Source organism: Melanaphis sacchari, unplaced genomic scaffold (assembly GCF_002803265.2).
Source record: "Melanaphis sacchari strain LSU unplaced genomic scaffold, SCAv2.0 Contig123_pilon_pilon, whole genome shotgun sequence".
Lineage (NCBI taxonomy): Eukaryota > Metazoa > Arthropoda > Insecta > Hemiptera > Aphididae > Melanaphis > Melanaphis sacchari.
In genome coordinates this window covers 91,789-107,492 of record NW_020270491.1, presented here as the reverse complement: position 1 = coordinate 107,492, position 15,704 = coordinate 91,789, and the positions used below count along the sequence as shown (strand labels likewise).

The 15,704-nt window shown below is 22.9% G+C and overlaps 1 protein-coding gene across 1 annotated transcript; it reads left to right on the top strand.

Moving 5' to 3' along the window:
• The first annotated feature begins 220 nt into the window (after positions 1-220).
• On the top strand, positions 221-15,227 carry LOC112590953 (endoribonuclease Dicer-like). Its single transcript, XM_025334570.1, has 28 exons — positions 221-293; positions 940-1,082; positions 1,160-1,331; positions 1,990-2,115; positions 2,894-3,066; positions 3,128-3,347; positions 3,401-3,733; positions 3,828-3,955; positions 4,075-4,309; positions 4,389-4,501; positions 5,154-5,286; positions 5,368-5,601; positions 5,685-5,858; positions 7,413-7,626; positions 7,712-7,869; positions 8,937-9,118; positions 9,176-9,390; positions 9,461-9,693; positions 9,782-9,814; positions 10,160-10,303; positions 10,604-10,816; positions 10,877-11,018; positions 11,965-12,164; positions 12,234-12,507; positions 13,219-13,439; positions 13,505-13,673; positions 13,998-14,070; positions 15,056-15,227. Exons 1-28 carry the CDS (start codon positions 276-278, stop codon positions 15,225-15,227), a joined length of 4,845 nt encoding a protein of 1,614 aa, XP_025190355.1. The 5' UTR covers positions 221-275.
• Positions 15,228-15,704: the final 477 nt, after the last annotated feature.

Sequence of the window (15,704 nt, the reverse complement as noted above, 5' to 3'; positions counted from 1 at the left end):
TATTGAAATAATATGACAATTTAACAAGTTAATTTAACGATTAACATAAATTTAAAAAAAATATATATATATTTTTTTAGGACCGTAGTAACTGTATTCACTACATCATTTAATTATTGTATTTTAGAATAAAATATAATATTATAATTAAATGTAAATAAATATGTTATATGTAATTAAATGCAAAAATTACTAACTTAATAATATTTAGTGTTAAAGATTGGCTGTTAATTTATTCGAATACTTCAAAAATACTTCAAATATCTACTTCGAAAATGGATCAACTACAAGAGGTAATATACTTATTATAAATTATTTAAATACATTTCAATACTTTATTGCTTATAATTTATAAAAAAAACAACTTATTATTATTTACTTATTTATAATTTATTAATTTAAAAAATCATTTCAATAACAAAAATTAAAACATATTAAGTATCCAACCAAAGATTATTATATTATAGGTACAAATGATACAATAATCTCTATTAAATGATAATTATTTTTTGTTGATTTATTAAGAAAATCACTGACATTATGTATGAAAACTTGAATTAAACAAAATCAAAAAAGTTTATAAAATACAATTTTGGAATATCATAAACGAATTTATATCGAATCTGACTTTAAACATAATAAGACTATTTATATATTGTATATAATAAAAGTATAAAATGAATACTATTTATTAAGATTACCTATATTGAGTGACTCGGTTACACACATGTTAAATAGTTTGACAAAAGTATCAATAGTATCTACTTATATCTAAAATTTGTTTTTATATTGTTTCTTCAATTCCGAATAATTTTAAAATAATGTTATCCGGACATAATAATATATATGTGTACGAAAGTTGTTTATGTTAAGAAAAATAAAAATAAAAACAATTGTCATATTACTTTATTATAATTATTTATTCAACTTTTTTCAAAGGATATTTCAAGTGTAGACCCTCAAGATTATCAACTTTTAGAGAGTATTAAAAAATCAAATACAATTTTATATCTACCTTCTGGAAGTGGAAAAACTTTTATAATTACATCGCTTATTAAACACTGTGGAGACTGTTTAACTAAGTTTGTATAAAAATTGTTATTTTTAAATGTTTACAAATGTAAGGTATATAAAAAAAAATATTCAAAACAATTTTTAGACAAAAAGGCAAAGGAAGAAAATGGACATTTTTTATTGTCCAATCTGTACCTCTTATTAATCAACAAGCAGATAAATTAAGAAGTCTTTTGCCGTGGAATATAGGTACTATTGGTGATGACATGATTACTAACAATTCAAAAAGTTGGAATTTAATATTGAAAAAGTGTCACGTGAGTAGCATGATTATATTGTATAAATATTATATATACGTTTTCGCCTCAAAGGGTATAAATGAGGCAAAGATGCTTAATAAAACTGTATGGTTAAAACATATGTAATGGGAAAGTATACATATATATATAATATATATGTTATATGAAGTTGATTATTTTGAATGTTGAATGTTTATCACCCCGTCCTACAGCAGGGGCAGAAAGAGAAATTTTCTAAGGGAGAGAGGGGTGTAAAGAAAGCAAAAAAAGCTCATCAGATAGAAAAAAGCTCGACTCAGTATCTTATTTTTATTTATCAATGACATTTCTAATACATTAAAATTATTTTTATACTATTGCTTATTTATACTACGAACAACATAAACCTATTAATATAGGTAGGTCGTAATTGACTCAAAAGTTAATAACAATGATAAATAGTACAAATACATACATATACTGTTATAATAGTATTAAGATAATATTTTATTATATCCGTAATAAAATAAATGCGATGTTCATTTTTTTTCTTAACTATAAATTTTTAGATTTTTAATGAAACAAAATAATTTATTAATTGGTACAAAACTGGGTTTCTCAAATTTACTTAATAGATTTAATTATATTAGTATTTCGTAAGAAGATACAAGAAGATTTAAATTTTTTATTTTTTTAGATTCTAGTCATAACCGCTCAAGTTTATTTGAATAATCTGAATCGTGGTTACATGAATATAAATGATGCTAATCTTCTTATTTTTGATGAATGTCATCATGCTGTAGAATTACATCCATTTAAACAAGTTAGTACCGAAAGTATATTTATAAGTTCCTCAATACACTTTTAACATTTTAACACTGATGTAAGGTGTTCTAGATATTCAAGTATTATAATTATTAAATTTATGTTTAAAATATGTTAAATTTAATAATTTTTTTTTACTTAGCTTTAATTTTAAATCTCAAGTCAAATTATATTATCTGACTTACATGTTAATATTTACATCAACTACACTTTATTTAATACCGAGTCTTGTAAATTTGTGCATTTAAAATAATTAGAATATTTGAGAAATTATTCTTTAAAAAAGCTCAGATAAAACCTACATAATATACTGTTAGCAATTTTTGATTTTGTTATTATACTTCAAAATTTTCTATTGTGCATCAAACTATTACTTAAAACGATTATCAAAATGGAATTTTGAATCCAAAAATAAATGATTATGTAAATTAAAGCAAAAATACGAAAAATATTAAACCATGAAAATTTTTTTCTTAGTTTGAGATTTTGTTCGATAAAACTAATATATGATTTTACAAAGCTTAAAAGCCATAAATATAAACATAATTGATACAAATTATTTTCACTTATTATATAATTTGTGGTAATGATATTACAATAAATTGTTGATGTTTTTACGCATAACTGAACTGCAGTATTGCACAAATTTAAGTGGACGAACTAGTTATTTTATTAGCAAAATATTAATTCTACCAGTAAAGGAAAAAAATGAATTAAAATGAATTTATAATTTTTATGTGTTTTTAATTTTATTGTTTATCTATTATATAAATCAGATAATGCAAGTATATGATAATACTAATTTAATAAGTGATGAACGTCCTCATATTCTTGGAATCACTGCTACTTTGATTAATGAAAATACCACAAATGTCAAGGATGAACTTATGAATTTGCAAAAAACTTTCAATAGTCAAATTGTATCTAAGCTCAATGAAAATATTCAAGTGTAATTATTAAAAAGTTAATAATAATATTGTAAAACTAATAATTAATAACAACAATGACAGTTTTTCAGCACGTCCAAAAGAACAAATAAGTTTATATGACGAGTTCATTTTGGATGATGAACTTAAAACTGTTATTATTCGTATATCAAAAATTATTAAATATTTAAAATGTTTCCAGTCAAATTTTAAATCTGAAAGGTTTGAAGTAATTGATGAAGTATATTTCTTAGAACATCAAAAACAATCTAAGACTTTATTTAATTATTTTAATGATATAGAGGTGAGTGTTTAATGTTATCTTCAATAGAATAAATAAACATTGTTTTTTTCTAGGCGAATCTCATTGATGGTGGTCCATACATTGCATATGTGGCCACTTGGCATTTTTTGGTTGAAGTTGAAAAAAAAAAGAAAACATGTATTGATGACAATAAATGTTTGATTTTATCATTGATATTGTCAGAAATAACTATAATTAGAAAAATGTTGTTTGATTACATGAATAAACACGCATCTATTCACAAAAATCATTCAATTACATTAAACAATGTGTCTCCAAAAGTGAAGCAGTTAATGCAACATCTATTAACTTTGAAAACCACTGATGCTTGTTTAATATTTGTTGAACGTCGAACAACTGCTAAGTATTTATACCATTATATCAAAGTGCGTTAAAAATATAATAATTATTATATCATACTATTTAGTCTAATCATTCATTAGTTGATTTGTTAAAATTTCTATTTGATATATGTGACAGGACTACACTGAAGAATATATGCTAAGCAATATTAAATGTGAATTTATGATTGGGGAAAAAGAAATAGTTAATACTAATTGCAATGAACTGATATATAGAAATCGACAAAATATTGAAATCATTAAGAAGTATTTTATTATTTAATCTATTACTTTAAATATATATATTATAATTATCATACTAAAACTAATAATAATTCATAATAATGTATATTATTATTTATTTATTTTTTTTTTTTTTTTTGTAGGTTTAACAACAACATTATTAATATTCTTATTTCATCAGAAAAATTAGAAGGCATTGATATTCAAATTTGTAAGCTTGTCATTAGATTTGATTCTCCAAAAAATTTTCCTTCTTATATACGATCTAAAGAAAGAGCACGTTCTTCTGAGAGTAAATTCATTATTATGGTACCAAACCAGTTGAATTTTCAAAATACTCAATCTGAATACATTAAAATGGAAGAAGAATTTACAAAAGTACTCCACACTTAAAGTGCCTTTTGAGTTGTCTATTTTAAAAAGAAATAATATTTTGGTTTTTTTTTTTTTATTTTAGATTTTAGTAGAAAATTATATTGATGAAGAAAATATTGATGAAAATATAACAACAACGTTTAAGACTAAACACGCTATATTAACTTATAAAAATGCTATGAATATTATTTCAAGGTACTTAATTAAAGAACTAAAATTATTAATTTCTTTAGATAGTTATAAATAGGGTTTGAACTTTTATGCTCAAAAGTCAAAATATGATAATAAAGTATTTAAAAATAAACTTACAAATATTTTCATAAAAATAATAAAAATAATAAATAAATTAATATAAAAATTTAATAAATAAAACATAATTTGTAAGAAAGAATGAATAGCGACCTCATAATAATATCATTATATATATATTAAAATTATTGATTGTTTGATTGTATAATTCAATCTGACTAATAATTTTCAAAAATAGTCACTTAAATATAAGTTTTAAATGATTATGATAAAACATTTTTTTTAAGTATTTTCCATAAAATTAAAACAAATAATTTATATTAAACTAAGGAATTATATTTTCATCACAATTTAAAAAGTAATTTAGAATAATATGATAATGAAATTAATTAGTAAACATCTTTTAACTCTTAAAAAATGATCAAACATCTATGCAAATTTATAAAAAATATTTTCCCATGAATTCTATTTTTAATATTTTTATAACTAATAACTCTCAAAAAATACATGCAATTACATAAAAATGTAGACTTTAGTAATAAATAAAAATAAGTATTAATAAATTTAATTTATTTTGTTTGATTTGAATGATTTATAGGTACTGTTTATCTTTACCTCAAGATCGGTTCTCGAATTTACATCCGGAATGGTATATGACTGAAAGTGTTAGTAATTTAAAAAAATACAAACTAATACTGCCAATTAATAGTGTTATTAAAACTCCGATAAATGTAATAGTTTATTTTTATTTGTATAAATTAATAAAATGTAGTATTATAATTTATCTTATGTTAACTGTTTCTATTCTTTAGGGAGCATTTTTTAATAGTAAAAAAAATGCTAAAAGAAGTGCAGCATATAACGCTTCTATTGAATTGTACATGGTTGGAGCATTAGATGAATATCTTATGCCCGTGGATATTAAAAATAATGCTACATTTAAAAATTTAAAATGGTTTCCACATTGGGATGAGAACGATATTGAAGCAAGTAAATGCAATCTTAAAGCAGGATCTTGTAAAATGAAGAGGATGGTGCATATTAAAGTAAGTTATTATATTAAATTATTCATACAATTATGAATTAATATAATATGTTTGGTTAATAAAATTATAAACATTTTAAATAGAATACAGCATACTTACATGAATCATATCCAATAGAAAATAGTCCATCATATTTACATGTTGTGCACTGTACTCCTGATTATGTACAAGTGAAAGGTGATAATTTCAAAGTATTTGATAAATTAATAAAGTTAAATAAAGAGTATGGAATTTTAACATCAAACAAATTGCCACAAGTATGTCAACTAACAATTTATTTTTGTATTTTAGAAATAAAACTGAATGCTTTTAAAACAACAATAGGTAAATAGACAACTAAATTATTATAAATACAAAATAAAATATTTACACAAAGTTATATTAAATCAAGCAAAATTTCTTTAAATATATATCATACGTGTATTTTGCATTTTATTCTTACAAAGGATGATATTTTATTAAATAATTTTTTTTTTGCTAGGTTACTTTTAAATATAGACTTTAGATTAGTTTTTGAGAAGTGGTACATACATATTAAATATACATTTATGAAAAAAAATTAAAATGGTTAATTCTCTTCGGATGCATAAACAACTATATATATATGTTTGATACTATTATTTTGGTAAGATAAATTTAAGAAAGTTAATTTAACATAAATTTTTTAGTTTTTTATTGCTATGTAATACAACTTATATTTTTAATTTTGTATTTTGAATCAGAATATTATTCAAATTATTTCATTACATAAATATCAAATATCAGACAATTAGTAAATAAGCATTTAACATTTTAATGTGCAAAGTAATGTACCAATATTTTGCGAGTTAATACTTGGTTATATTCTATGGTAATATTTTTTTAAATATAATATTTCACTGTATAAGTTCAATGAATTTTAAATATTAGGAAAATGTACTACCTAATACATAATCACGGCTGTAAAATAATTTAAATAGTTTTTGAGAAAGTTAATCAATTTTATTACATTGTTACTAAAATTTTCAAACAAGTTTTTTACTGAATATCCAAAAATAATGTAATATGTCAATTTATCTTTACTGCGTTTACACTATTGGTATATTAAGGAAATAAGCGCTGCACAGTTAAAAAAAAAAGCAATTATAATTTTTTTTTTGAATATGTACCTACTTGGTGTTAGACCTATAATTTTCCCACTCATATTACACATATATCCATTATCATATACTTTGGCTCAACAATCAGCTAATAAAATTTTATAGTTAGTGGTATAATGCTGTCAACAACATTGTAGCAGTAATACCTTTCTTCATCAGTTTATTTATTGAAGTTAAAAAACCTCATCAACCAACATATCTTATGAATAATAATTTAAAATAACACTATTTATTAAATATTTCCACTTAATCAAGTTATTTTATTTCAATTACGATTTTTTCAAAACCATTTTAAATAGATAAAGTTATAAAATATTTTATAGTCATTCAACTATTTAAATCTTCATTGTAAAAAATGTATGTAAATAAAGAAATTAAATTGACTAGGTACTTATTAGAATATTATTTTTATTCATACTTTAAAAAAGGTTAAGATTAATGCATATGTTATAATGAATATTGCTTAGTATTTATTGTCTACTGAAACTGTAATTAAATATGTGTAATAGATACCTACTTAACATTCTAAAAGAAAGAACAATATTAATACACTCTTTACTTTTTCTTAGAATCTAAAATCCAAATTATGTATAAATCCATTCCTCAATATAAGCATTATTATTTTAACTAATTTGATCATTAATCAATGTTATTTATATTATACTTATACAGTTATCAAATTTTCCCATATTTTTACTTTTTGGTAATGTTAATATAAACATAAAAGTAAATGTTGAAATTCTTCATCTGACAAGTGAAGATCTTAAAAAACTGACCAATTTCCATAACAAATTATTTGTGGATGTATTGGGCGTAAAGAGTTGTTTTGCAAGAAACTACGATAATCAAGAGAATTCATACTTAGTAGTACCAATAATTTCTACAGGTTTGATATTTCACACGTGATTAAAGAATATCAATAAAATAATAAAATACATATAAGTATATAAATAAATATTTTCATGTTTTAGATAATATTCACAAACTGGATTGGGACGTAATCAATTTAGACAAACTTGTAGAAACAGAAGATCCTACAATAGAACAGAGAAAAGCTAAATTTTATAAAGAAGACCTCAATATGTATAGCGTAGTTTCACCGTGGTACAGAAGCATAATACCTGTAGAGGTAATACTATTATTTTTATTAATTTTCAATACAATATTATTTCGAGCCGTGACTTCCGACCGGTAGGTAGTTGAGAATAAATTTTCAATAATAACTTAAATAAAATATCGGCTATAAATAGGTAATTAGACAATAATAAAATGATCGCGTACACCACGTACCTGTTTTCCGCGCTTCGTCGTCATAAGATATTGTAATTTGTAAATATTGTAATAATATCATGTTTTACACAATTATTATAATTCGTTATAAAATTTAAATATCAATAAAAACCTTAGCGACACTCTAGATAACATTCTTATCTCTAGATTTGACCATAAGTCTATTCATTTTAATTTTAGAGCTAATAACACAACATCAGTTTTGCCAAATGCAGATTTGCTATTTCGTTCGCACGTAAGACATAGGTAGGTACACAACACGCCGGAGACACCTACGACCTACTCGGGGAATTCGATTTTGACCGTTTTTAAAAATTGCCATTCGGGCCAAAATTGCTTTGTGCATGATGTGAACGAGTGCGCGGTTTATGACGATTAGGATATCATAACAGTTTCTATTTAAATTGTTTCATTTATTTTGTGGTTCTACTAGGCTGATCGCATAAGCGTATTCAGCGACAAAAGTATTTGGGGAAGCGTGTTGATGTCCTATGTGGCTGTGTACGTAAATGTCGAATGGTATGAGAACTGTTCTTGCACCTTGCAAATTGCAATTGACAAAACTGTTCACAAAGTTTTTATAAACACAATTTGAAAATTCCAAAAATAATAACCAATAAACGAAAACCATAGGGCAGGTACCTAGGTAAAAAATATATCTTTCTTTTTGTTCCACATTGTTTTAAAAATATGGAAAATATCAAAAACCTATCAATGAGTAAATAGATTATAATATTATATCTTGAACAACGTTTAATTTATAACTGTCATTACACATATTATGGCGTTTATATCACATATAAAACCTATCAAAAAATTTATTTTTATTGTTAAATCAAATAACATATCTATATATTTAAAATTATTGATAATACATGTTTGGTTTTCATGTGTTTTAATATTTAGAAATATGTCATCATTGACATTCACTCGGACATGACACCTGAAAGTCCTTTTCCGTCTTCTGAGTATGATACTTATGCACATTATTTTAATGACAAGTATAATATAAATGTTACCCACAATGATCAACCTTTGATAACAGTAAAATCATTGAGTGTGTCAAAAACCAATTATTTAATTCCCAGGTAGTATAAAATTGAAGAATTTTATTATAAAATAATAATTTATGTATTTGTTTTCAGAACTTTTACTCAACAAAATAATAAACGAAATGAATGCATTGAAGAACTTATACCAGAATTTTGTACTTGGCATAAATTTCCATCAGTTTATTGGTTTAAAGGTTTAATGCTGCCAACTATATTATATCGATTAGAAAAACTATTACTGGCAGAAGAACTTTTTTTAAAAATTAATTCTATTTGTAACATTGAGGTAGAAGACAATGAATCATACGGTAAGTGGAATGTATTACTGCATTAGTTGATTTTCTATTTTCTAATTTTTTTTTTTTTTTTAAGCAGTAGATAAACTGAGCATTGATAATTTTTGTGGTTTTAATGAAAAAAAAAAAAAAAATACTATAATGGCATTTAGTGAAACATTGAGATACGCTCGAGAAAATAATATGATTGATGGATGGGATTCAAACAATTTACCTATTGATATTGATAGGCAAAAAAATACAACAATTTTGGATGTTCTAAATTATTTTTCGTTTATGCACAATAATAAACCTGAGAATACTGATAATGTTACTGTGAGTAAAAATTTAAAATTATTCAACTTACAAATATCTTTGATATGTATTAATTGCTAATTAATGAAGTAAATTTGTATTTAAGAAGAATCAACAATCAAATTCTTCCAGTTTAGACAAGGTCTATTGTAAAATTAGTATTTCAACCATTTTCTTTTGTTGGTTAGAAATATCTTATAATATCATTCTATTATTAGAAAATATTATATTATTTTATTATTATAAAAAAATAATTTTAAATATCACCAAGCAATTTTCCTACCATTACAATTGTTGTAATAATGTTACTTTTAGATTATTTTTGAAGATCATTATAACATTTTTTATTTGAAATACATTATCTTTTAAGTATTATAATACTTTATAAAGAAATAACTATACTAATGTATTATGATTGATTTTTCTAAAGTTTAATATTTACATTGTTTAAAGAGTAAATTGAATTAAATTAAATTAATTATTTTAGGTGGAAACAGACGATTTACTAAAAAATGTGTTGACCGAGATGAACCCTTTAATTTTAACAAACAACTCTCCACCTGTATTGAGTACGCTGTTTAAAGGAGCATCAAAACAAAATATTGGGATTAAACAGAGTGATATTTTAAAAGTAATAATAATTTTATTGACCAATGATATAAGGGAATTGGGCACTTATCATTACTTAAGTACCCTTAAAATATATTCATTTTTTAAACTTTCATTTTATTTGAATCGTTTAAATAAAATAAAATTGTTAGTTATTAGCTTTATTTTAGTTTGATTAAAAGATAAAAATCTTTAGTTACATTGTTTAAATAAAATATCTTTTTTGTCACTAGTTTTGATTGTGCTTTATATTGGTTCTTTTGTTTTTTATGCCAATTAAAATTTTAAATTATTTATGTATTTTGTCAATTGTTATGTTTAGGTTTTAACACTTCCATCTTCTAATGACATGTTTAATTATGAGCGCATGGAAACATATGGAGATAGCTTCCTCAAATTTGCTGTATCATTAGTATTTTATGATGCGTTTCCATCAGATAATGAAGGAGTTCTTACTAGCTTAACTATGAAATTGGTTGGGAATCGAAATTTGTTTTATGTTGGCAGGAATTTGAATCTTGAATCTTATTTAATGGTAACATAAAGCTTAAATATTTGTAAATAAAAATTGATATTTATATTACTTTAAATTTAGTTAAATGTTTTTGACTTGAATTTGGATTGGATTCCTCCGTGCTTTGGAGTTCCTAAACAAATTATGAAAATCATTAAGGAGAAAAATTGCTCATCTGAAATAATTCATCAGATAATCATTCCTAAAGATGATCAAATGATCGGTAAATATTTAAAATTATTAATTAATTTTTAATAGATAAAATGTACTTTTAATTTCAAAAATAATTTGTTTAAAGTATTATAAATAAACAGTATAATACATTTTTTCATTTTTCTTTTCTATGTGCTCCCATCTGTATGGGTTCAATCACCATTATCCTACACTTTCATAAGGCTCTGCCCTCACCTCTTCAACTTGACTTGAACTAATTATTTTCGTGCTAGTTTCTATTCTATTCATCCCTAGGTAAAAAAGTATACTTATTTATTGGCATACAAAGTACTTTATCTTATGTTTTTTCAATTTCATTAATTTACACAAAATTCTATTTCTGACATTATCCTAATTATCACCATTGTTTTGTACCACATATTCTTAGTACCTATTTACTTCGTAATTCACACACTAAATCCCCTCTCCCATCTTCATTCATGCCTTGCTCCATAAATTTCTCAATTGCTTTCTCCAAAATGATACACAATTACTTAAGTTTAATTTCTGCTTATCTATCCTTAGTTTCTTCAATATAAGTGGTATTTAAAACTTTGCCAATCTCTTTCCCAGGTTTTTTCTCAATTATACAATATTATCTGCAAAAATTATGCTCTTTAACTTGTTTATCTTATGTAATTTTATTCATTAATAAAAAAAGAAAGTAAGGATTCAATTCTGAATTCTGATTAACACTTACTCTAACACTAAATTTTTTCTGTTCTCCACTTACACTCATTTGTTGTTTTCTCTTCGTATATTATATCCTAATATTACTTCAGGTATATTCTCAGTAATGCATTCCTCTCCATTGGAAGTATAATAAATATATATTATAAATTAAATTATATATATTTATGTATAATGTGCCTGAATATTATTTTAGTTTTGAGAATATTTTTCATATTTTATGAAAGAAATCTTTGCATTAACATAATTTCTTATTTTAATTTTAGGATTAATATCAGATGAAACTTTGACCAAAATTGAAAATGAAATTTCGTTGTTCAACCAAATTTCAGCATTTAGTATTTCTGATAAAGATGACTCACAACTCGTGGATCGCTTATTATCTGATATATTTTTACACAATCAATCGGTTTCAGATAAAATGGTTGCCGATTGTGTAGAATCATTGATTGGTACATATGTAAATGTGAGTATGATTAATAATAATTTGGATACCTAAAACATTTCTTTGAACTAATATTTGTTTTTATTTTAGAAATTAGGAGTTGAAGTAGGCTTCAAAGTTCTCCATGGTTTGGGTATTATACCTAAACAATTCATTGATGCATTCAATCCTAAACCAATCGAAAACATATACAAAGATTTAAATTTTGCAAATATTTTACCTGGATATGAACTACTCGAAGAAAGAATTGGTTACTCATTTAAAAATAAACATCTATTAGCGCAAGCTCTAACCCATCCAACCTACCATTTCGGGTCTATTGACTGTTATCAAAGACTTGAATTTCTTGGAGATGCTTTACTTGGTTAGTTATAATTAGTATTATATAATATATACAATCATTTAATAGACATTCTTTTGTCTTTCTAAATGTCTTAAACAGCGAGTAAATAACTTAGGTATTATCTAAATTATTAAATAACACAATTACAATGGGTAACACATAGTCGGCAAATTAATTGCCCTGGTGTCCAATTCAGTATTACATTTTTTGTTTTATTGATACTTTTATAACTGATGTTAATATTGATATTTCAATATACTTGACTCATATTATTGAGAAGTATCATTAAAAATCTATAAATTAATTTCAATTGTTTTCAATATGAGCTTAAACTCTTTTTTTTTATCATATGTTATATACAAATCAATACATAATATAAAATACGATAAAAATTGTTTGATATCATCAAGTATAATTATACAATATAAGTTATCTTAGATTATAATTAATAATTTTAATTAGAGATGTTCTATAATTAATGAATGATAAGTTGGTTTTACAATTGTTAGCACATTAAACTATAAATATCGAAACGAACATCTACTTATGTATGATTATAATACTCTGCTAAATCATTTCTCTAATATAATGATTTTGTTTGCTTTCTATATTATAACAATTTATATATTTCTTATTAATTTTTAAAATCTAAAAGTTTTATTCTGTTTAAGTTCTTAAAATGTCTCTAAATGAACTTCAAAAATAATTTAATGAATTTGTATATTATTTCAGATTTCTTGATTACAACTTATATTATTGAACATTGTCATCAGAAAACTCCTGGTGAAATAACAGATATCAGATCTTCACTAGTAAACAACTTAACATTTTCTTCATTGAGCATAAGAATTGGACTACATAGATTTATCTTAGCTAAATCTCCAGATATGAGTGAAGCAATAGATCGTTTTTATAAACATCAACAAAAAAATAATCATAAAATTGGCCATGATGTAAAATTTTATTCTATTATTTTAATATATAAAATACATGTTTGTATTATTTATTATGCTTGCAGGTTTTGTATTTAATAGAAGAAGATGATTGTTATGCAGCTGAATCTATTGATGTACCCAAAGCATTGGGAGACTTGTTTGAAGCATTAATTGGTGCAATTTATCTGGATTGTAATAGAGATTTAAATTTTGTATGGACTATTTGCTATAGATTTTTGGAAAATGAAATCAGTAAGCTAATAAAAATTATTTAATATGTTTTTTTTTTTGTACTGCGTATGACTTAAGCATTTAAAAATTTTAAATTTAAATTTTAATATTTTTTGCAAATTGTACATATTTGTAATGATAATATGAATGTTTTGAATTCAAATTAATTGAATTGAAAACATAAAACACAATTTAACTTAGTTGAAGTTTTCTAAAATATTGTACTTTGTTAGTCTTTATATATTATTTAATAACTGTCCATAAAGATTTAATAATTTTTATAATAAAATATGTTTACTTTTTTTTATTTATTATTATTATTCATAAATTATTTTACTTTTGCAGAAGAATTTTGTACAAATATTCCGAAAAATCCTATACGTATTTTATTTGAAACTAAATTATCACCAAGATTCAGGTTTGTACTGAGTAATTAGATTAAACTTTAATTAATTATATTAGTATAGTCCATGTACAATTTACATTTTAATATAAATAACAGTAAAACAACTTTTTAAGTTGTAGATTCATAGGAAGAATATTTTTAATATTTTTTATTTTATCAAATTTTTTTGGCAAATTAAAATTAATTTAAAAAAAAAAAATCAGAGAAATGGCTTTATAATAAATGTAGACTGTCAACTGATCCTAAAAAATAGTTTAAAATTCTCATGTGAACTTACGAAAAATCTTAATTACATTTTCAAATCCTGGATATTAAAATTTAAATGTTTTTATGAATAAAAAAAATTTGAATATGATTATTTTTAAATTATTATAGCAAAAACTTATGTGAAACCTTGTATTAAATTTTTAGGTTTTTTTACTTAGTTAATTCAAATTTTATGAAGTAATATATTTAAAGAAAAATACTAATTGAGTTATCATGTAGTTATGTTTTACAATGTTTATAGTACATAGTATTGTTTTATAAATTAGTATCAGTTAAAATAAATAGTAATATTTGATATAATTTTTTAATTGTTATTATAAAATAAATACCTTTAAAGTTTTTTGAAAAAGTAAGTTCAATCTTCTGTAGTACTTTTAGAAAAATAAATTACCAATATCAATATGTACATGTAATAAAATATAGACTAATAAACATTCAGGATTGTTTTTCATTGTACATAATAATTTAGAATTGGGTTAGAATTCAAGACATCCATAATAACCATAACTACCAAACCTACTCAAAGAAGATTGCACTCATAATTAAAGCAACTTCTACAGTTTATATTTATTTATCCGATTATTTTTAAAAGTATCGGGAAGTTTCTAATTTTTATCCACTCTCTATACTAAGCTTCATTTTTCACCAAAAAATATCTTCTTTCATTAAAAAAAAAAATGTTATGTGATATGTGATTAATAATAAACGTATATTGGTTTTTATTTTACAGTGAACCTGATGCTGCTGACCTATCATTGAATAAAGGCTTAGGAATTATGATAAAGTTACAGATAACTGTAAACCAAAAAGTTATGAATATATATGGATTTGGTCAGAGTAAAAAAAAAGCCAAGATTGCTGCTGCCAAAATGGCTTTAAAGAATATGAAAAAAATTTTGTAATTTATATCATGTTTTTTCTTGTCAAATATTCAAACATTTATTAATTAATAGCTACATTTCAATACTTAAATTTTTAAGGTTTATAAATTTTTTTTTTATAATTTGCATATAATACTGTATATTATTTTAAAATAAATGTAAAAAAATATATCTTTATTAGTATATTTAGTATAATAAAATAAAAATTTTTGTCAATAACTAAATTTTTAGTTATACGGTTAAAACTTATTCATGTATTAAAATAACATTTCAATTACTAAACTGTGATATAAATAACCTAACTTAAGTACTGATTATTAATTTATTATAATGTAGTCTATAATGATTAATTCTTATTATTTTTGTTGTTAAATTAATATTTAGTTATATTGTTAAGGCGTTAAAACTCTAAAAAATAAATAATTCACTTATTAAAATTACAATTTCAATTACCTAAACATGTTATATATAATCTAGTCTAAGTATTAATAAAAATTC